Source organism: Pangasianodon hypophthalmus, chromosome 27, assembly GCF_027358585.1.
Source record: "Pangasianodon hypophthalmus isolate fPanHyp1 chromosome 27, fPanHyp1.pri, whole genome shotgun sequence".
Taxonomy (NCBI): Eukaryota; Metazoa; Chordata; class Actinopteri; order Siluriformes; family Pangasiidae; genus Pangasianodon; species Pangasianodon hypophthalmus.
The window spans coordinates 8591625-8613906 of NC_069736.1; the positions used below are offsets into that span (position 1 = coordinate 8591625).

General features: G+C 39.2%; 1 protein-coding gene across 8 annotated transcripts in view; it reads left to right on the forward strand.

The window, feature by feature from the left end:
• The window catches only part of phldb1a (pleckstrin homology-like domain, family B, member 1a), a 56070-nt gene extending 34067 nt beyond the window's left edge, over window positions 1-22003 (forward strand). For 4 of the 8 annotated variants that reach the window (XM_026922054.3, XM_053230560.1, XM_053230559.1 and 1 more), the window contains 19 exons: window positions 2934-3173; window positions 3437-3574; window positions 4636-4773; window positions 5290-5418; window positions 6828-6983; window positions 7137-7247; window positions 7916-8005; window positions 8500-8619; window positions 10690-10815; window positions 11121-11279; window positions 11552-11689; window positions 12370-12453; window positions 13330-13396; window positions 14142-14418; window positions 16965-17055; window positions 17398-17544; window positions 18682-18901; window positions 20109-20194; window positions 20478-22003. In XM_026922054.3, the coding sequence (XP_026777855.3) occupies window positions 2934-3173; window positions 3437-3574; window positions 4636-4773; window positions 5290-5418; window positions 6828-6983; window positions 7137-7247; window positions 7916-8005; window positions 8500-8619; window positions 10690-10815; window positions 11121-11279; window positions 11552-11689; window positions 12370-12453; window positions 13330-13396; window positions 14142-14418; window positions 16965-17055; window positions 17398-17544; window positions 18682-18901; window positions 20109-20194; window positions 20478-20618 (2658 nt within the window). In that variant the 3' untranslated portion in view covers window positions 20619-22003. The remainder of the gene's footprint in view (window positions 1-2933; window positions 3174-3436; window positions 3575-4635; window positions 4774-5289; window positions 5419-6827; window positions 6984-7136; window positions 7248-7915; window positions 8006-8499; window positions 8620-10689; window positions 10816-11120; window positions 11280-11551; window positions 11690-12369; window positions 12454-13329; window positions 13397-14141; window positions 14419-16964; window positions 17056-17397; window positions 17545-18681; window positions 18902-20108; window positions 20195-20477) is intronic. The other 4 variants (XM_053230558.1, XM_053230561.1, XM_053230562.1 and 1 more) reach the window with 4 other exon arrangements.
• The last annotated feature ends 279 nt before the right edge of the window (window positions 22004-22282 follow it).

A 22282-nucleotide genomic window follows, 5' to 3' on the forward strand; every position in this document is an offset into this window, starting at 1 on the left:
ACACTGTAAAAAGCCTATCAAATTTTTCTATCCTTGTAGGGACATTTGGTCCCCACGAAGATATAAAAACATGTACACACACACACACACACACACACACACACACACACACACACACACACACAGAACATCAAAGTCCAGTGAGGCATACTCTCTCTCTCACTTTCATCTCAAGGAGTTCTAAGATGTTTGGTATTGGAGGTCACTTCTTCTTCCTGGCTGTGTCACCGTGGAAACTGAGAAGACTACAACCAAATGCAGAACACAGGAGTCACCACTAGAGGGCAGCATGTCACCATGTTTACTGTGCCAGAAACCGCACTTAAGAGTTACTTCATTGTTTACTTGTTTTCAGAAGAATGGTTTGACTTGCATTTCAAGTCCAGTGAAATCGTTTCAGCCTCTCAAAAACATCCAGTCATGTTCTTCCTACGAGACAAAAGACAAACTCTTCAGGATACCACCCCAGTGACAAGCATTTGAACCTTTAAAATGCCAGTTTGTTATTATTTTTAGTATTTGCCTTCATTAAAATGACCAGCTTCACAGCTAATCCGGGACCAGTGATAATATAAAAGGTCACATGTTGTATACTGTGACAGCTGTAGACGTTGGTCTTTGATCAGTTCATTCCAGGTTGACAGTAAGTGAATCTTATCCCTGTCCCTCTAGTGTCGGGCTCTCACACATTACAGTGTCTGCTTCTGTGTGTGTGTGTGTCTGTGTTTATGTCTGTGTACTGTGCGTAAGAGAGACAGACGCAGAGAGTAATTGAAATAGTGTTTACTGCTTTCCTCGTTAGCAGCATTCGACCACCAGTGGAGCCCTGTTACTCCTGTTCTCAAATCACCCACACTAATACTATCACCTCTTTCCTGGCTAGACAGTAATTCCCTCTCACACTAAACAGCCAGTAGTTGAGTAGATTGGAAATAAGCTTTGACACACGGGTAATTTTAAAATGTGTAATTTTGACCTTCATATTTGTTTGGTCCTCCTCTTGAGAACCCCAAGGCTGAGTGCTTATTGTGAGCTAAAGGAGAACTCTCGTAATAAAGTGGGCTGTGCACACACACAGTGTATGTGGAGCCCTTTTGTGTTTGTTTGGGCAGAAGCATCTTTACCAAGCATGCCAGCTGAGCTGACACTCTCTTTGTTAAGGAAAATGTTGTTGCTTAGCTACACTGCAGTCGGCGTTTACGGGCGCTGCCTTTCTGTCTCCTCAGCAAGAGAGCATGTGTGAGAATCCAAGCGCTCGTTTTAAGATATTGATTTCGGAGCAAAGACCCGATCAGTATAACTAATTTTGACAAACACTGTGTGATCAGTATAACTAATTTTGACAAACACTGTGTGTTAAAGGTTGAGATTGGGAAAAGTGTTTCCATACCAAAAAAATGTTGCATTTGTAAAGCAAGGTGCAGATTTGAATATCAGCCTGTTCAGGAATCTTTCAGGCGCCCGTCTAGATATATACCTCTGAAATAAGGAACGCAAATATACAGGCACTAGGCTATTCATTTTACAGCTACTTAATTCTCTAAATTTCTGCTGGGAAATGACATAATCTTTGTGAAATATTAATTCACACTCACACTGAATTAGATTAGAGAAATACTGACCTTCCTCATAGCATGTTGCTGATTTAATAACTGTTAGGGAAAAACATGCTGTATTTTATCCATTTATTTGTCTTATTTTCTTTATCTTTGTTATAATTTCAGAATGTCTGTAATCAGTAGGCCACATTGCTGTGTTTTTGTGTACATTTTATTTAAATGTTTGCCCTTTCTCTAGTATAGAGTGTGAACAGGAGAGAAGATCAAGTACATGAGTGGAGAACTTAAAAATGGCTTGAGGGCTATACAGTACCTTTCAATTCCTTCACAATTCCTGTTACTATATTGGTCTACTTCAGGACACTGGTTGTGCAGTGACATCTACAGACTTTACACTCACATACACACATTAACTCTAAAATGGTAGTAGTAGAGTTTGTTAATTCTAGGTTGTGACCGATTGAATGAATGAATGCTTAATGCATTTTTTAAAGGAATTACATTAACTGCAGCGGTCTCCTGTTCTTTATGGTGCTGCTCTTGTTAGAGCATGCAGTACTGCCATGTTATTTTAGTCATGCAGAAGCGCAGAGCTAGTGTCAGCTAGCGAGGCAGCTTTGGGTATTGTCAGCTGCTTGTGTGAAGTATAATAAGGTCCAGTTCATAGAGCATTGCAGATCAGCGAACCAGGACTCAGACAAAGGGTGAAGATGAACTGAGATTGGGAGAGAAGAGAGTGAAGAGAGAGAGAGGTACACACACACACACACACACACACACGGTTGGTGACATATGTGGAGTGGCAGCAACAGCTGACTACTGTAGTAGGGGTGAGAGGTCACATTAGTCCACAAGTTGGGGGGTCACTGAGAGTTAGCAAAGTGGGGGGAGCTGGTTTTCAAGTATGCGTGTGTGTGTGTGTGTGTGTGTGAGACCATGATTTCATACAGCTGCCAGGGGAGCCCAAGAGTTCTCTTAGCTAAAACAAGATAGTCAGAGGTGATTATTTATCCGTTTGTGTTGATGTGACATTATCCTGTCATGCTGTTTACACTTGTGTGCTATATATTACGCTTATAAGTACAGTGTTCATGTTAAGTTAAGGCTCTGGCATGGCGAGTTAGTGGGCACTGCTTATCTCAGATTTCAGTCAGCAGGATCTGCTTAAAACAGACCACGTTGCACAAAGACATAATAGCACTTCTAAAGCCTTAACGGGATCATTTCAAATGCATGCGCATGTAGCTGGAGATGCCTTTAGACTGAATCCTGACCTTTGTCTCTTTTTCTCTGTTAGGTTTCTATTTATTTGTTTGTTCAGGAGACCACCCTGACTCTGAACTCTGTGTGTGTGGGGTGTGTGTGTGTATACAGGAACGACAGAGGCTAGAGACCATTCTGAGCCTGTGTGCCGAGTATAATAAAGGGGACCCTGTGGCAGACATGGAGACAGGGAGGGCAGGTCAGTTCCCTGGGACCGAGGACCAGCGACCTGGCCCCGACCTGGTGGGTGTGGCAGTGCAGCGCTCACACACTCACACACATCGACTGGGAGAGTGTGATGACGAGAACCTGAAAGAGGAGTGTAGCAGCACTGAGAGCCAGCACCAGGAGGTAAGACACTTCTACTCTCTCCTATACATATACACACATATGCATAACCATTCAGACAAGTAGGAACTCATAGGCTCATATACTTTAAATAGTTCTTCGCTCCTATACCTGGAACCCACAGGCTTCGTATAACTGAGTCACTGCTCAGTTATACGAGCAGTTTTTTTTTTTTTAGTTTGTATAGTACCTCTGAAACTTTCTTTCTCTCTTTATCTTCTCTGTCTTTCTTTGTTTCTCACTATCTGTCTCACACTCCCCCTCAGCATGAGGACACTGCCGGAATGGGGCAGCAGGAACTGGGTTATCTAGTGGAGGAGCGGGTCAGGATTCTGGCTCGAGTAGAGGAGCTAAAAGCTCGGGTCACTGAGCTGGAGCAGCAGCTACAGGATTCCAGACAAGAGGTCAGACTTCCACTACACACCCACTAAAGCTGTAATACAAAGCACAGAACTAGTTTTTAAAATATTGTGTTGTTTCAATAATACTAGAATGCTATTGTAGCATTAGGCATGTTTCCCTCACAGGAACCTTTTCAGGAATCTTTTCAGGAACTCATGTTCTTGAAGCATATTTCTGGGGAAACTTTTTGGCTTATGCTCAAGAGGAGGTCCATTTCTATTGACCAGGAACTACTGGGTGGAACTTGCTGTCCTGACTGGTTCTGACTGGTCGAACACCAATTTTACAGAATGACTAAACATCTTCCTGGAATTAAAAAACAAAACAAAAACTGTGTTTAGCTGGCAAGTGACTTTATACATATCCTGCAAAGCAAAATGATTCCAAAATGCTTTTGTGTATGCACAAATGGAAAGTCACAATTTCACAGCAGTCTGTTTTTTTTTTTTACATGCTGCTTATGTAAGTGAGACGCTACTTGCGGCAATCTTCAAAAAGGCCCAAAGTGAGAAAATGTGCTTTGTACAAGCACACCCATTTAAAAAAAATCCAGATTAATATTAATACTATATATTAATGCACAGAACCTTAAGCTCCACTTCCTACATTATTTCTGTACTTTTATACATTTTTGTGTGTTTACTGTATTTTTGATGCGTTCTGAAATGTCACATCCTGCAGTTTGTGTCATGTTAATGTTAACATCATGTTACTGGAACATGTACAGGAACATTGTAGTTCTTCTTAGTGTTCCATAAATCTTTATTTCCTCCAAAGGTTTCTGTACTAGGAGTCTATTAGGCCAACAAATAAAAGGAATATAAAATTTAGATGCATATTAGATTTTTTTTTAGCTAATTGGAGAAGCGCCATATGTAAATGGTCATTAGCAGTGTTGAATACTTACAAAAAACTACATAATGATTAGTAGTTCTCAATGTGATTACAGTGTACACTAATATTGAATGTGTTGAATGATAATATTAATCAGAAATTTGATTACACTTTGAAATATGCTAAGAGATTTATCACAACTTTAGCTGTGTTTTTTTTTTGTCTGCAGGCTGAGATGGAGCGGGCATTGCTGCACGGGGAGAGGAGAGCTGAGTTAGATCAAGTGGAGGCAGAGTTAGAGATTATCAATCAGATTCAGCTCAGACTGAATGAAGTGGAGAAAAATATTCAGAGGGAGAAAGAAAAGGTAAACACATATATATGCAAAAGGAACAGTTTGCATAAGTTAATTAATGCATTCTTTTGCACCTAGAAGCATTTTGCTTTCAGCAAGGAGGAACAAATTTGCCTTTCTTGTTTCCTGCATTTTTCTCTTGAAAGCTGTTTGTGGGAGCTCTTTACTAACTTCTTTCTAACCTTTAACAACCAAACTCTTTACACAATCTGCAATTGGGATTGTCTGTAGTTGTGATGTGACTGGTGTTTGAGTGGTAGATAAATTACAAAAAGAAAAACAACTTGTTTTCTTGTAAGTTTCTGAAGAATGTAGACCCAGTTGTATAGGACCACTGCATGATCCAAGCTATTTTATTATGAAGCATCAGATCTGTAAAAAGAGAGGCAGAAAAAACTCGGTCATACTGCTTTTGAGCAGTGTTATTTTTGTTTCTTCCTCTCCGTGTCCCTGGTTTGCTCTGTGTGTGCTCATGCTTGTGTGTATTTGTGTGTATATGTATGTGTGCATATGTTTATTGTTTCATAGGGGAGGGCTAATGTCTCAGCCGAGCGTGATGTCCTGGCCAGGTTGAGGGATGGGTACAGTGAGCTGAAGAGCCAGCTTTACAAATGCCCCGAGTCTCTGAGGGAGCACTTACAAGAACAGCTTGCGAGGGTCAGTCTCCTCTCCTACTGCCCTATGGAGCATCACCAACACAAAAATAAAGGACAAATGTTCAGCTAAAAGAAAAGGAAAGAAGAGCCAAGGCAATAGTGAACAAACTGAATGAGTAGGGAGATTTTAAAAAGCACAAAAAGATAACTACTTAGAGGACACTGCGATGGGTTTGTTTACAGTGAGTGCATTTGCATATACAAAATAATCTGATGACTGCAGAAAATCAGATTTTGGCTACACGTTTACATGCACTTCAGTAATGTGATAATAATAAAACCCTGGGTCTAGAGTCAGCTGCTAATCAGATTTCTTTTATTAGCATCGCTACAAGTTGCAAAGCTAGCAGTTTAATTAAATTTTCCAGTAGAGAGCTGGAAGGCACTTTTTGAATCAAGTAGCTTGTAAGTAGTTAAATTATTTTATCGACCAAGCAGTGGAGTGGTATTGATAAACTTTACATCGTTTCATTTTGTTCACATACACAAGATATTTGTAATCCATTATGTAGAGTATTTATTGTCGATTGGTTAGAAACACGGTTGACTCAGTTAAAATCACTTCACTGGTAAATATTTATTTTGCATATAATGCTGAACTTTTTCCAAGTACTTTATCCAAAGAGGAAGACAAGCTTTTTTTTCCTGGTTGTGTTTGTATACCTGCTCAGATTTCTTGAAATCTAATAACAGCTTTAATTTAAGATATTGTGGAATGCTGGTTACATGACTACTTGAAAAATCTGATCCAGAAATCAGAAAATAATCTGATCATTAGTGTTCTAGGGAGATCAAATGACACAGGCAGTTTACCACAGAGGTATATTTATAATTACTTAGTTTTATTGCTAAATGATATTTAAATGAATTTTTTTTGGAGGGAAAAGTTTATAAAAAATACAGTCTTCATATCTTCATAGCACTTGTGTATTGTGTGAACAGCTCCGGAGTATGTTGGCTGGTTTCTCTTTTACACTTTCTCTGGATGTATTCTTTTTTTTTTTTTTTTTTTTTTGTAGAATTCACTGTTGTATAAGAAAGTATTTGACCCTTGTTTTCTTTGTACTCTTGTGGATTGTTTCTCTCAGTCTTTGCATGTTGTTCTATTATTACATATTTTTCATATGCTAACAAATTCAGCTGCTTGCTTGCTTTGCATGTTTTAACAAAAATATCTCACTAATCGACTGATATTGCACAGGATCCAAGGAATCACGAGGAATTCTTCTTCAATCTCAACAATTTATTATGCACTATTTTTATCAGGTGGAGGTTTTCTGAAATGTATAGAAACAGATAAAGTCACAGTAGAGTCACTGAGGCATTTGTGTTCATCTGTCTATTTTTCTTGTCCACCTGTTTGTCTGTCTCTGTGTCCACGTCTCCGCTCCGTCTCCATTCTGTCTGCAGAAGGCCGAGGCACTGGAGTCTGGCTCAAAGCGCTTTGAGGACCTGGAGTTCCGCCAGCTGGAACGCGAGAGTAGTCTGGAGGAGGAGAAGGAGACAGTCAGCCGGCAGCTGCTCCAGGAGAAAGCAGAGTACCAGCGCAGTGTGGCCAAGAGGAAGGTATGATCATGGATATCAGGACAATTTTAATGGCTGCTACAGCGTGGTTGGGGGATGAAACAGATCGGCACACAGATTGTGATAACTGTGATAATTACAAATGTGGGACTTTGTTAAATCTTGTCTAAAACTGCATTGCTCATATTCCCTTAGGAGAAAATGGCTACCCTTGAGATTCAGGCCAATCAGCTAGGTGTGCAGGCAGCTCAGGATTGTGAAAGGATGGCTAAAGACCGAACCATGGCCCTGCAAATGCTGCATAAGGTTAGTCCAATATATTGATGGGCATTAGTTGACTAATTGAGTACTCATTGTTTAACCACCCAATCAATTAGCGAAATACTACTTTGAAGAAAAGGCCTGTAGCTCTTTCCCCTTGCAGTCTGATCCCATGGCTTAGTTACGTGACAAAACACAATACAAATACACTATGAAAGACTCTATTGTTTAGACTTCACTTTTTTTTATTTATTTTTTTTTTTCACGTGTTTTATTGTGCAGGTATTATGTAGTTTCTTCAACATTAGGTTATACCCCATCTAGTGAGTAAACAGAGTGAACAAGAATGTATATGGGATTCTGGCTCACTGTGTGTTAGAGGCTGATTTTTACATTGGATCTCAGGCCGCCTAAGAAATTGAGAAAATATTGAGTTAAATAGCAGCGACAAGAAAACATTATTCAAGATTAACAAATAAAAGCAAATATAAAACATTCAAATTTATCTTGCCTCTTTATGATGTTCGGTTTTCACCTTCTGTGGTTTATGCAGTATAAACCTAGTTTGCTATCTGTGGCACTATAACATTTTAGACTTATTATTATTCAAATGTATTCAAATACTGCATTTATTCAGCCACATGCCACTTAACCGTAAATATTATACTTCTTAAATGTTGTTGTAATGAACTCATTTTGTATGAATCACATAGGAGAAGGAGAGACTGGCTACGCTGGAAAGGAGATATCAAAGCTTGACTGGAGGGAAGACTTTCCCCAATTCCTCTAACACCATGCAGGAGGTGAGAACACATGACCAGCACCAGCAGAATTCTCAGCCTATTACAGGCCACGAATCTTTAGTGTTGTCTGATAATATCAGGCCTCTTTCACTCTTCGCTGCCGTTGATCTGACAGGCCCTCCTTTGTAGACTATCTAGAAAGACTCGTTTTCTTCTTGAGCATCATTAATATTCATGGGTTGATGTTTGTTTGCTAGCTTGGAACTTTGTGCTGGGTGTTGAAATATCCACCCATATATTTGGCATACTATAAGATACTACTAATATCTATAGGATCTGCTTCACTGTCTCTGGCAGTGATGTAAAAATTTAATCTAGGCTCTTGCCACAGGCGGTAAGCTCCGTTGCAATGCCACGCTGTTTGTGTATTAAATATGTAAAAGCAACAAGGGAGGGGAGTTATACAGCCCAGCAGCTCTGAGAAGTTTAATGGTGATTTTATTTGTTTAAAAATGACCCCTGTAGTTCATTCCAACAACTGATATTCAAAACAGGATGTTCTACATATCAGCGAATCTGACCTTTCCAATGAAGTCCTTATCCAGCATCCCCCACTGCCTGCTCCCTGCATCCAAAGCTCCACCTCTCACTCTTGCCCCATCAGGCCTCAGGAGGTAAACGAGTGGCATGCTGGTGCTTGATGGCCATCAGGACTGTTTCAGGGGTCTTTTACCTGACACTTTTTTATAAAGGAATGCTGACTGGTAAAGAAGTGTAACTGTATTTAGCTGTAATGCAATACCAAAAATGATAGATTATAAGTAGCCTGAGAAATATTAACAGCATGGTGCTCTACTAGAGTATTAATCATGTAGTCCTGATTATTTGTGACCTTCCATTACACGCGATCACTGTTTAACAAAATACTTAAAGTGTTCTGAGTGACATTAACACAGACTGTTGAAGGTGCATGTTACACGGCAGACTGCTTTTTCTGCCTCTGCCTATGTATAACTGTGCAATGCAAGGGTAGTTGACTACATTTTACGTATAGGTCAGTCTGAAGTGAGACTAAGGTGTGTGCTGTGATTGGGGTTTTCATTTCTGCATGGCGGAAGTTGCGTGGAGTGGGCAGCTCATCATTTCTTAATTGCATTCAGACTCACAAGGCTGTGGCAGTGTTTTCATAGAGGAAGGTGATTATACACTATATATAGTGTACACTCATTGGCCACTTTAATAGGAACACCTGCACCTGAACACCTGCTTATTCATGCAATTATCCAACCAGCCAATCATGTGGCAGCAGCACAATGCATATAATCATGCACATAATGAAGAGCTTCAGTTAATGTTCACATCAAACATCAGAATGGGGAAAAATGATCTCAGTGACTTTGATTGTGGCATGGTTGTTGGTGCCAGATGGGCTGATTTGAGTATTTCAGAAACTGCACATAATTGGGATTTTCACGCACAGTCTCTATAGTCTCTAGGGTTTACACAGAATCATGTGAAAAACAAAAAATATATCCAGTGATGGACAATGACCAGAATGGCCAAGAGGGCTACGGTAACGCAAGTAACCACTCTTTACAACCGTGATGAACAGAAAAGCATTTCAAAATGCACAGAATGTTAAAAACATGGGCTACAACAGCAGAAAACCACACCAGGTTCCACTACTACAAGCCAAGAATACTCTAATGCTACACTAGGCACAAGTTCACTGAAACTGGGCAGTTGAAGAGATACATTGCCTGATCTCTTTCCAATCTTCAACTGCATGAATGAGTAGGAGTACAGGTGTTAGGATGTGATGGGCAGGTGACATACAGTCCCCTCCGGAAGTTTTGGAATGGCAAGGCCAATTCTTTTGTTTTTGCTATACACTGAAGCTATTTGGGTTTGAGATAAAAGGATGAATGTGAAATGATAGATTAGAATTTGAGCTTTCATTTCTTGAGGGCAAATCGATCAGAGCCACTGCCCAAGCATTGGGCATAGCTAGTACAACAATTAGGAATGTCCTGATAAAGAAAGAAACCACTGGTGTACTAACAACCAGACACTGAACAGGTCAGCCAAGGAAAACAGCAGCAGTTGATGACAAACACTGTGAGAGCTGTGAAGAAAAACTCGAAAACAACAGTTAGTGACATCACCAACAGGAGGATAGGGCAGGGGTGAAGGTATCACAATCCACCATTTGAAGAAGACTGAAACAACAACTGAAAGAAGCTGCAGTACAAAAGAAGAATGCAACAGTTTGGTGATGTGAGTGGGTCACTGGCTTGATGCAGTTATTGCAAGCAAGGGATATGCAACCAAATATTAAGTATTATTTACTTTAACTTACTTTAAGACTATCTGTGCCTATTCTTTTGCTCACCTAGAAATTGGTGAGCAAAAGATACCCTAAAATTTGCCCCAAGGTGCCCAAAGTTGTTGCTCTAAGTTGTTTAACACATCTAGATGTAAATATCAGGAAATGAAAGCTGAAAGTCTGAGCTATAATCTCATATTCCTCTCAAACCCAAATGTCTTCAGTGTATAGCAAAAACAAAAGCATTGGCCTTGCTGTTCCACTACTTTCAGAGGGGACTGTATACAGTATGTGCATGTGTGTGGGAGTAAGTATGCAGTATGATGGATTGGGGCTCTGGACTGTTCTTTGACTGTATATTTAACAGTATGTACAGGTACAGATACAAGTTGGTGCTTTTTTTTATTTGTGTATTCAGGAGTACCTCAGACTTTCAGATGTATTTAAGATGTATGGTAGTGGTTGTGTCCCATCTCAAGCCACCTCTTTTGCCCCTACCACTTCCTGCCTTTCTCTTGCTGTAACACCAGATACCCCTCGTGAGGTATGAATGTACAGCTCACTTTCTCTTTTTGTGCAATTTCCTATCCATTCTTTTTATGTGCTCTTTGACTATTCTCTCATTGTCTTTTTTGCTTCTTTCTTATGACTCCATTTATTGCTGTGTCTCTTATCATTGCTATTTCTTCTAGTCCTTGCTCATCTCTATTAATAGAATGTAGATCATCCAGCAAGCTCATTTCATATTTCTAAACATAGTACGCTTCTGTGTCTTTCTGCTTTTTAACGCCTTCACCACATTTTCTCCTCTGTCTGTGTATGTGTACACGATGCTTTGATTGGGTAAAGGAGTATGTGACAGTTAGTCAGTTGAACCAGCTCTTCGGGATGCACAAGGTTGATCACTCCACAACGGCTCCTGTCCAATCATTCCAAGCTATAGTAGCTGACCCTGTCCTCTCTAGCCACACGTCACAGTGTGACCCTGCCGAGTCTCTTTCTGCAGAGGTGTGTGTTCCACATGGTTTTCTTTCAATCACTTGCTCTATCTAAAATTATAAATATATTAGCTAAATCATATGGTGAAAAGAGGTGCTGTTTTTTTTTTTAAGGCTTATGGATGGAACTATGGATTTATAGCTTATGGACTATGCATGGAAATTACTTGAGATCTGGATATGGCTGCATATATTCTATCATTCTTCTTTCATCTCCCCTACCTCTTCTCCTATCATCTCTGCGGCTTTTCTTCTTACACTTGCACTGCTTGTAATACCTAGGCTGAGAGGAACAAGCCTCTGGTGTCCAGGCTGGATTTAGAGCGCTGGTACCAGGACATCATGGCAGTTGGGGATACTAGCCATGCTTGTCCTCCCCCTCTTCCAGCTAAGTCTTTCTCCACACGCAGACCCATGCAGGTAAACTCCGTTCTCCCTTCCGTTCTTCCCGTGTCTTCGTTGTGTTCCTGTGCTCACACGCTCTGTCGTTGTCCATGGGTTATCCACTAACACTAGCCAGTGTTGTTTAGAGTGGGTTGCTTAGAAAGTCTGACATTTGTGTCTGTGTGTTGTGCTGGTACATGGCTGGAGATGTCTGATTGCCTGTGCTTACATGCAAGGATTTGTCAAATCAAATGAATTTTCTGTTGCTTCGCATCTGTTTAACAAGTCTTTAATTGCCAGTTGGAGCAAGATGTCAGCCAAGTGTCCTTACGGAACACAAAAGGAAGAAGAAGAAGCATGTTCAAATCCTGCATCAATTCTGCTTAGATTAGTTAATTCAGTGACCCTCCCATGCAATGTTATTGTGAAATTTGAAATATAATATGTTACTATACTCACTATGTATTCATGCAAATGCACATATGCCAAATGTATGCACATATTTCAGTTGTAAAAGTTACATGATGATTATTTAATTTAACAAATTAATTAACAGGTTATCAAAATAGAAATTTCATTTGGATTGACTTCATTTGGTTTACTCCTCTGACATCATGTAGGTGTCTATGTGAATATTTTTCATTGTAATTAAGCTGTCAGTTGAATTATTAATTGATTATTAGGCTGCACAGTGACATTCTCTTCTCTGTTCTCAGATGTACAAGTGTAAGCAGGATGGAGCAAATGGTACGTCCACACAACCCAATGATGGAAGTGCAGGCAGAAACACTCCAACCAAGGTAACACACACACTGTCTGCAGTAATACATGGAGGTGTGTAAATCATTGGACAGTAACACAATTAAGGTACTCCATGAGTCTGGATTTTGAATGATGACTATGAGGTTAAAGTTCAGAATTTCAGCCTTGGTTTTATAGTCTCCGCATTTCAAAACATCAGACGATGCATGATTTATGGGTTTCCTCAAGCACTTATTGATAGTAAAGCATTTATCATCAAGTTCTAAAATAATTTTACAGTTTCACATGGGGAACTATATGAAAAGGTCTGAGTTTCACTTACGTAAAAACCCTTGTTTTCTGATCAGTTCTTTCAGGCAGTTCCGATATTATTGTGAAATTAAAATAATGACCTATAGATTATTATTTAATCTGTGGCGTGAGTTTCTGTGTTTTGTTATTTTTGATTGTAAAAAAAAGTGCCTACTTTGCCTTATGTGTGAAAGATTTATGGAAACTTTATTATCAAAAAGAAGGTTAGATGACAATTCAGTTATTAGTTAGTATGTCTTCTATAATATTTGGAGTGAAAACATAAGATATTTTAGTGTCATACTGTACTTTAACCTCTTATCCAATATTTTATTTCATTATGTGTATTATTTCAAATGTGCTGGAATATAGAACAAAAAATTGTGTCTCTGTCCAGTTCCAGACTATATAGTTTATATTCTCTATAAACTTTAATGCTATTAACTCCATTCTGCTTTGGATTCAGACTTTCATAGTTTCTACAAATGATGTTTTACAGTAAGCAGATTTTGCAGTGTTAGCATTAAGGCTGCTGTTTGATCAACCATGCTTCTGTAGATGTTTCTCTTTAAATTTGATGTGTCCTATAATTGTTCCCTACCACATTGTTGCCTCACTTTTAGAGCCTGCCAGACCTGTCAACCCCTCATCTGGATACAGATTCCAAGAAACCTGCTATTGAGGTCAAAGGTAAACCAGCTTCCGAACGGCATGAACATGCTTCTGTATATCATATTAACTGCTTATGCTGGACCGGTCTATCCATCGTCAACAACTCCACCTGTTCACCTGAAGGGTGAAACATATAGGAGGAGTTTCTGAGTTGTGAAAAGAATTGACTTAGGACAAAACTTCTGAGGCATGTAGGGTCTTTCCTTGGTATCTACTGGCTTGGGGCAAAATCTTTTACATTTTAATAGTATGCATAAATGCTCCATACTCTACGGCATGAGGCATCAACTAGCAGATTGTGGTCTGGATGTGTATCCAGCAAAGTATTTCAGTAGGTCATCTGTTTTACAATCACATATGTTTTGACGTTAAATTAATTTGCTGAATTCAGCTCATCACACCAGAGAGTTTTCACAGATTTTTACTCTCTATGGTCTGATTAGTGAACTGACTACGTGGCTTGTTTAGAGACAATGACAATAAAAAATACAATGTTTAAAGAAAATTGGGCAAAGAAGTACCATAATGGTTGTCACCATTCTGTCATGTTAATTGATTATCTGGACCTTTGTAAGCAAGGAATTTTATATAACTGGACCTTTACAAATTTTAGTTGAATACCTTAGTTCTAGGTGCTGTATTGTATAGCACTGTTGGGAAAAGGATTTTATGAAAGCTCTGAATAAACAAAGTGGATCGCCCAGGTTGCCTATTGTCATTCTCTTACCATTTTTCAGATTTGTCTCTTTATGCGTCTGCCTAGGGCTCCAAACGTGTGATGACTCCAGGTTTCTCACCACTGAACTGAAACCGAGGCTCGAAATGGACCCGCAATGCCACTGGGGGGTGCCGCAGGGCTCTCACTCCCAGTTAAATGGCCCATTCCCTGCTCCAGCAGCCCCAATGGTGCACCATTCCATCCTGCACCATCAAGCATCCCCTGCAGGTGGCCCAGCATACGACACACTCAGTCTGGAGAGCTCTGACAGCGTGGAGACCAGCGTATCCACTGGAAACAACTCCACCTGTTCACCTGAAAGGTGAGAAACAGAGGGGGCGCGTCAGTGATTTGAAAATATTGGCTTGGCCCAAAGCATCAGAACTTTGTAGGGGAGTCTGGGGTGTCCTTTATCAGGTAAAAGACTTTTACATTTTAACATTTGCAAGCTCTATTTCCAACAATTCTGAGATCACCATTAATGACCGAGATCAACCCTGATCAAGTTTTCTTTATTAATAAAAACATGTGGGTGGTTGAGGTGGAACATACAGTGCCTGGCAGAGGTATTCAACCCCCTTAAAAGTGAGCTCAGATTCATCTGGATTATAAATGACATTATAAATGTCACACAGTATTTTTATTGCAAACCAAAAATCAAAAATCATTGTCAGCTGATCCTAAAAAAAAAATAATAATAATGAAAAATGCTGCTTGCATAAGTGTTCAGCCCCTTCATACCACCTCCTTTTGCTGCAATCACAGCTTTAAGTCTGTTGGAGTAAGTCCCTGCAAGCTTTGCATACTGTTTGGGAGTAATTTTCTCCCATTCTTACTGTCAGATTTGCTTTAGGTTCTTTAAGTTGACTGGATGTTGTTTGTTGACCGCAATTTTACAAGCAGTGCCACAGATTCTTAATGGGATTCAGATCTGGACTTTTACTTGGCCACTGTAGAAGATTCACCTTTTTGTTTTTAAACACTTCTGTGTTGCTTTGGTCCTGTCTTTGGGACCAATGTCCTCCTGAAAGGTGAAGTTTCTCCCGAGCTTTAGTTTTTTTTTTTTTTAGCCAGCTGAAGTAGGTATTGTCCCCCTATATTTTGCTCCATCCATTCTCCCTTCAATTTTGACAAGAAGCCCAGGTTCTGAGGATGAAAAGCACCCCCGGAGGATGAGGCCTGTGTTAGTTTTGCACCACTTAGGATGTTGAAACCTTCAGTCCACTCTCAGCCACTGTACTCTTTAACTCCTTCAGAGTGACTGTTGGCCTCACTGTGGCTTCCCTTACCAGTCTGTCTTGTTAGAGTGCTGAATCAAGACAGACCCTTTTTTTTTGGTAGTGCTTGGTTTGTGTGATTACTGGGATGTCCAGCCTCTAAGAGGTTGGACATCCCAGTAATCACCTCAAACAGTCCTAAATTATGAAATTCTATAAACTTGTAGTTTATAGAATGGAATGCTCCTTAGTTATCATTTTCACTCATTTCCTTCAGACTGACAGTCTCTTCAATGACAGTTCAACTGAGGTAGTTTTTGTCCAGTCCATGGGAGCTGTTTTAATGTTTCACAGGTGAAAGCCAATTATCAAGTCAACATGTCCTTGTTAAGACAATATCTTTCACCTAGAGTTTCCGGAACATGGGGGGGGTGAATACTTACGCAAGCATTATTTTTTTTTTTTTCAGTTTGAAATACTTGCTGACCAATAATTAATTTTGACTTCACTGTAAGAGAACAAGGGTTGCAATAAAAATAAAGGAGAATGTGTTTTTATCAGAATGTGTGTTAACAGGCCTCAGATCTAACATCTAAATTTTGTGTAGGATGAGAAACATTACAGCATATAAAAGACTCCAAAAGGCACAGACACTTTTGCTATACAGTGTCTTCCACTGGTCATGTGTTTTTGTTTCAAGATAATCTTTTTTATAAAGCGCATTCACATTATTTACATGAGGAAAACAGAAACCCTGTCTTTTGTCTGGACTCGCGTCTTTACTCATGCAAACATATGAAAACAACTCCAAATACTGTGTGCAGTAATATTTTACCAGTGGTGAACTTAATTAATACTGGTAAGAACTAACCATCAACTAAAGTTTGATTCAGGTCAGGTCAGTTCAGGGCCCCAAATGACTGGCCTTGCCAGTGCCCCTGAGAGACGGTCTCCATGGGAACCCTTGTCTGCCTCTGTTCCCCTGACAACGGGTCATCCTGCCCAATTTCCCCTTAAACGTGTTTTTCTTTGCATTCCTCTCCTTGTACAAAGTTACCCGGCCTGTTGCCATGACAACCACCAACCATACAAGAGACAAGAGATTGCTCACCTGTTCAGAGTTGGGTCGTGTCCCGAGGCAGAACAAGGGGAGCCTGCCATATTATGTATTCCCCTTAGAAAGGGGTGGGGGTTTGAGTATTTTGTCAGCCGAGAAAGGATATTCACTTGATTGTGTCCTATTTTTCAATTCTAGAAGAGATGGACCTTGGGAAGGATTTTACTCGGTTTCTGGTCTATGTTTTTATGCCCTTTGATGTTTTAATATGTCAGAATTAGAGCTCCTGGGTCTCAACCTACAGTCAGAATCATTTTTTCTCTTAAAATGAAAAAAAAAAAAAAAAAAAAAACTTACCTAAGGGCTTCTACGTGGGTCAGTGGTCTGTTCCTGGAAGAATGAGTTGCAACAGGAAGAAATTGATTCAAAAGAGCACTTTTGACTGTCGAGGATCTTTCCTGCAGACTCTCTAGTTGAGTGGAAAAAAAAAAAAAAAAAGTAACTGTGTGGTGTGCGAGCACTTGTGTCCAATACCACAATCTCCAGTTGTGAGCTCTCATAGTAACAGAGCGAATGGATGTGTTTGTGTCTCAGTGGTAGCGGCCTGGCTGGGCTGAGGCTGGAGGAAATGGAGAAGATGCTGAAGGAGGCTCAACAGGAAAAAGCCAGACTGGTGGAGAGTCGTGTGAGTCCCATTAAACTTTAATTGTCTGTGAAATGTAATCTCTCTTATGAATTTCAAAACGGAGTGTCAACTCCCTATGCTTTTGCAGCAGTGAAGATTCTTCTCGCACCTACAAAGAGACACTGACATGAAAGACGGGCTCTTAACAAGTTCACCTAGAGTAATACACATATTGACATTCTCCTGTGAAATTATTTTTTCATACGTCCCTTGTAACCTCTCACTGTGGGCTGTTGCAAATGTAGTTTTTCCTTCAGTCTGTTTCATCTTTTCACTATTAGTTCAATGCCCCTTTCTTTCTGTTTCTCTGTCTCCCTTTTGGTGTCTGTCTCTCTCTCTCAGGAGAGGGAGGCGCAGGCACGAAGGCAGCTGCTGGAGGAGGAGAGGAAGAGGCGAGAGGAGGTGGAAAGGAGGCTGCAGGAAGAGACTGCGCATCGGCAGAGATTAGTAGAGGAGGAGGTCAAGATGAGAGAAAAGCAAAGCTCTCAGGTCAGTGCAGGTCTACAAAGAAGGCAAGCATGAGAGAATACCAGCTGCTTGCAGATCAATGGCACTCTCAGAGCGCAGTCTGCCAATGAATCCTTTCAGACATAACATGTACTTTTAGTGTCTTGAGGTTAAGAAAATGCTTAAAGAGGCAGGTTTTCACATTGATCTCAGAGCCATCACAGCGGTGGCCGCATCAGGCAAATGTCAATTTAGAGGTTTCAAAGGGCCATGGGGCTTAGCGGAAAATACAGTTCTGAGCTGAAATGAGCCTCCAGCTCCGAGGTGAGTGTTCAAACCAAACATGTGAAAAGTGATTATGGGGTCATCCTGTGAATACCGGGGTTGAGGGGGGGACATGAAGATAAGAGTCAGATTACAGTGGGAAGACTTAAGGCACATGAAAGGACAGATGGATGGTGAGAGAAAAAAAGGATTGAATGATAAAAATAAAAGAGGAAAAAGTAAAGGCACATGGCTAAAGCGAGGGATTAGAGATGGAATGACAACGCATTCGGCTGTGTACACCTTACAAATGTAAAGTGAGCTGTCCATACAATGAATATTTAGAAACACTATTATATAAAAATGAATTCTGTAAAAAAAAAAAAAATTAATAATAATAATAACAACTTTTTAGAGTATTTTAAAACATGTCTAAAATTACATTAGCAATAGCCTACAGTGCTATATAGTCTTTTAATTTGCATGTACATGGTCTTAGATTTTTAGCTTTTTTAGGCTATTCTTAATTTGTTGTCATTTGTTGTTGTTTTTTTTTTTTTAATCATGCAGCTGAATCTGTTTTGCATACATTTGGCATCTCACACACATTCACATACACCAGATAATGCAGGTTTACAGGCCAGAAAGAGGCATAGACAAAGATGTATTGTTTGGGGGGAAATGTAAATTCAACCAATAGCAGCAAAAATTCTTACTGGCTAAAAGCTTACTTCATGATTATACACTTTAAAACATTTTTAAGCACAGTTTAATAGTGTGACCTCGACAAAAATATATATTATTTTGCTTTTCTCATACTTATATGTGAGGTATCTCATATATGCAAAAATAACATTAACATTAAAATACCCGCATATCTACTCTATATTTAAATCTAAATTCTTTCCTGATTAGGCTCGTCCAATGACCCGCTACCTACCCATCCGAAAGGAGGAGTTCGACCTGCGTTCCCATGTGGAGTCAGCAGGTCACTGCATAGACACCTGTCCCTACGTCACCGTCTCTGAGAAAATGTGCAAAGGCCACCTGGTGAAGATGGGTGGCAAAATCAAATCATGGAAGAAGCGCTGGTTCGTCTTTGACCGTCTAAAGAGGACCTTCTCCTACTATGTGGGTATGTTTTAGTGATCGGGGAAAAAGTTCTGCTCTCCACCTTACCAGCATAAAACAAAGGCTTCTTGCACTACGGAGAAAAGTAAAGTTCACTTGTTTTTGGCCAGTCTGTCTCTCTATATACATCTTTTTTTCCACACTGGTATATCTCTCTCACTTTTAATGTATTTCGTACACACACATGTAGCTCACGTGTGTAGCCTTTTCACCCTCTTACTCCCCATGTTAGTAGTAGTGATGATGATGATGATGAAATAATCTGCAACACTTTCTCCAGCCCTGTGTTTGAGAGCAATGGGGTGGTGGGGGGGTGGAGGGGGAGATTTACCCCTGGCTTGTTCATGACTAACAACATGAGACTTGCAACTCTTCAAAAACAGAAAAATGCCCAAAACAAATTAGCCCAATTTACTAAGTATATTTGGTTAATTTTAAGGATACATAATTATAAAAATAAATGATTTAATAATTATGCAGATGTTTTAACGAAAACTGTTATACATGAACACAAGTGTAAGGAAGCTTGCAACACCTATTTATTTATTTATTTATTTATTTATTCATTCATTTATTATTTATTTATTCATGAGATTGAAAGAAATCACCTTTAGCTGTAGAGTTATTTAAAATTACATTAAAAGCTGCTGAGGAGTTTTTTTTTTAAACTGCATATAGCTTTTTGTGAACATCTACTGTACATGCTGGGTTTACTACCTTGGGTGATGCTGACTTTGACAGATTTTGACAGATTTTGACAGATCATTGCTGACTTTGTCAGCAATGAATAAAACAGTTGACAGATCATTGCTGACTTTGTCAGCAATGAATAAAACGGTTCCACCACAAATGCAAAACACTACTTGTAATAAGAAATGTACAACTCTGTGACCTCCAAGTCCTAATTGCCTGTTGTCTTTCATGAAAAATTTGCCTCTGTTTTATTTGTTTGATTTGAGGTATAAATATCATTTCTTAAACATTGAAAAGAAAGCACATTCTCATGTTAAAATATCAGTTAGAAATTGGGGAGCAATAAATTGACTGCAGTATCAACTTATTGTCTTAACAGGTTAATGATTTACTGTAGCTATTTCCATATCAGGTTTTACTTACAATCAGCTGTACTTATAAAATGTTGCAAAAATAGGAGGTGCTTATGCTTTCTTTTTTTTTTTTTTTTAACATGAAATACACTCTTCTGCTTTCAGACAAGCATGAGACAAAGTTGAAAGGGGTCATCTACTTCCAGGCCATCGAGGAAGTTTATTACGACCACCTACGCAGTGCCACTAAGGTAAACAAAGTAACCCAGAGCTTCTTATTTTCCTACAGTATTTACACTTTCTGGATAAGTGAACATGCCACAAAAAACAAGAGCCACCAAACACAGCCCAATAGTCAGTTTGTTCAAGTTTAAAAAGCCATCTTCTCACAAAGATCATTTCTTACAACATTCTCAAAGAGAGATCAAAGGCAGCTTCACGTTCATTTCGTTATGCTACTCTGCTTCATTTCGACAGTTATCCTGTCAGTTCTCCTCATCCTACACACATTGTCTTTTTGTTCTGTCCCGACAGAGTCCGAATCCTTCCCTAACCTTCTGTGTGAAGACGCACGACCGGCTGTACTTCATGGTGGCCCCATCCCCAGAGGCCATGCGAATATGGATGGATGTCATAGTAACAGGCGCTGAGGGTTACACACAGTTTATGACCTGAGGGAAAGCTGACTGAACACTCAGCCGTGAGAGCGTAAGAGTGGGCAGGTCTTGTCTAACAGGACATCGGTTCTGTGGGAGGACTGAACTTTCCACTGATATTTGAACTTCAGACATGCTGCATCAGCCCACACTGATAGATGTGTATCATCCAGATAAGAAAGATTTTGTATGAATGATGCATATTAACCGGAAGAGTATAGGGTTCCGTTGTTGGTGTGCAGATAACAAGGTGCTCAAAACAAACCAGTCACCAAGAAAGACTATTATACATCTAGATATTTTTAAATATTCTATTATTTGTGTAATATATATATATTTCATTACCATTTTGGGACTATCCATGTTCCATGTTATTAATTTGTTTTGCACACTTTTGGATTAATTAAAAAAGGGAAGAGACGAATTGTACTTTTTTATGCCAAATATTTAAAACCAATTATGCTTTCTAAGGCCTGTTTAGAGTTTAAATGTTGACTTTGATACTTTCTATTAACAGTGTTATTAGTACTCAAACTGTAATAATTGTTCTTATGAATTTCATGTACCGGGAAGTTGCATCAGCTCCATGTAATGCAAAATACTGTGTCATTTACAGATCCATACTGATATAACAGAAAAAATGCCATTAAGGGGAAAAAATATATTTTAGTTTACTACAAATATTAACGAGCATTTGGATTATGATATTCTGTTGTAAGGAAATGTGTAGCACTCCCATTTTTGTTCTCTATGAAGTAAAATACATTTGGACATGAGTTGTTATTTGCTAGCTGTTATCAATGTTCCTAGATTTTGTCCAAATTTAAATTTACATTAGCTGCTTTAAAAAAAATTATATACTGTTAAGAGACACAATACTTGTTGTATTTCTATTTTGACACAAAAATGTCTGGTGGGGACCAGTTTTATTTGATCAATTGTTTGTCATTATAGCATGAGACTTGCCAAAGGTTAACGTCAAAAGTCCAGCATTTCATTCTGTCAACACATAACATGCAGGTACAATGATGTAACCCATGTTCTGGTTGTGATTGTGTAGCCGTATGTGCCTTGCAAAATGTTCTCTCCTTTCAGGGTTTTTTTTTTTTTTTTTATGCAGTAGTACTCCACTTTATAATGTTTTCTTATTTATTCAGGTTAAAAGTATCCTGTCTTGCACGTATGTCAAAATATAATATAAAAAGCATATAATATGCATAATAATATGCTATTATAAAAGCTCAGAGTAACCTCATTAGCATTATATTTATACATGTGCTCATTCAATTTGAGCAAAACAGTATACTAACAAAAATTCCAGTGTGTATACAATATGTCACATTTACACTCATGAATTGTAATGACAGAGGTGTGTACCAGGCCTAAATAAAAGGTGTAACAGAGCGTGTGAATTGCATCATGGTGTTCGTCATGTAGTCGAAATTAATAAGTAATGTAATTTTTAATGTGCAATTAATGCAAAGAAGTAGTGCACTAGGATTGCACTAGGGCACAGATGAAAAAAAAAGGCTTCTGCTCCTGTTATAAATGTTTGCAAGCTTTCTGACAGACTTCTAAAGAAAGAAATCTGAACAGAGTGAAGAACAGGAGAAGCCTCGGGACAAGTGCAGTGACAAACCAGACACATCTGACTGTTAATACCGTTAATGATCTTAAAGAAGC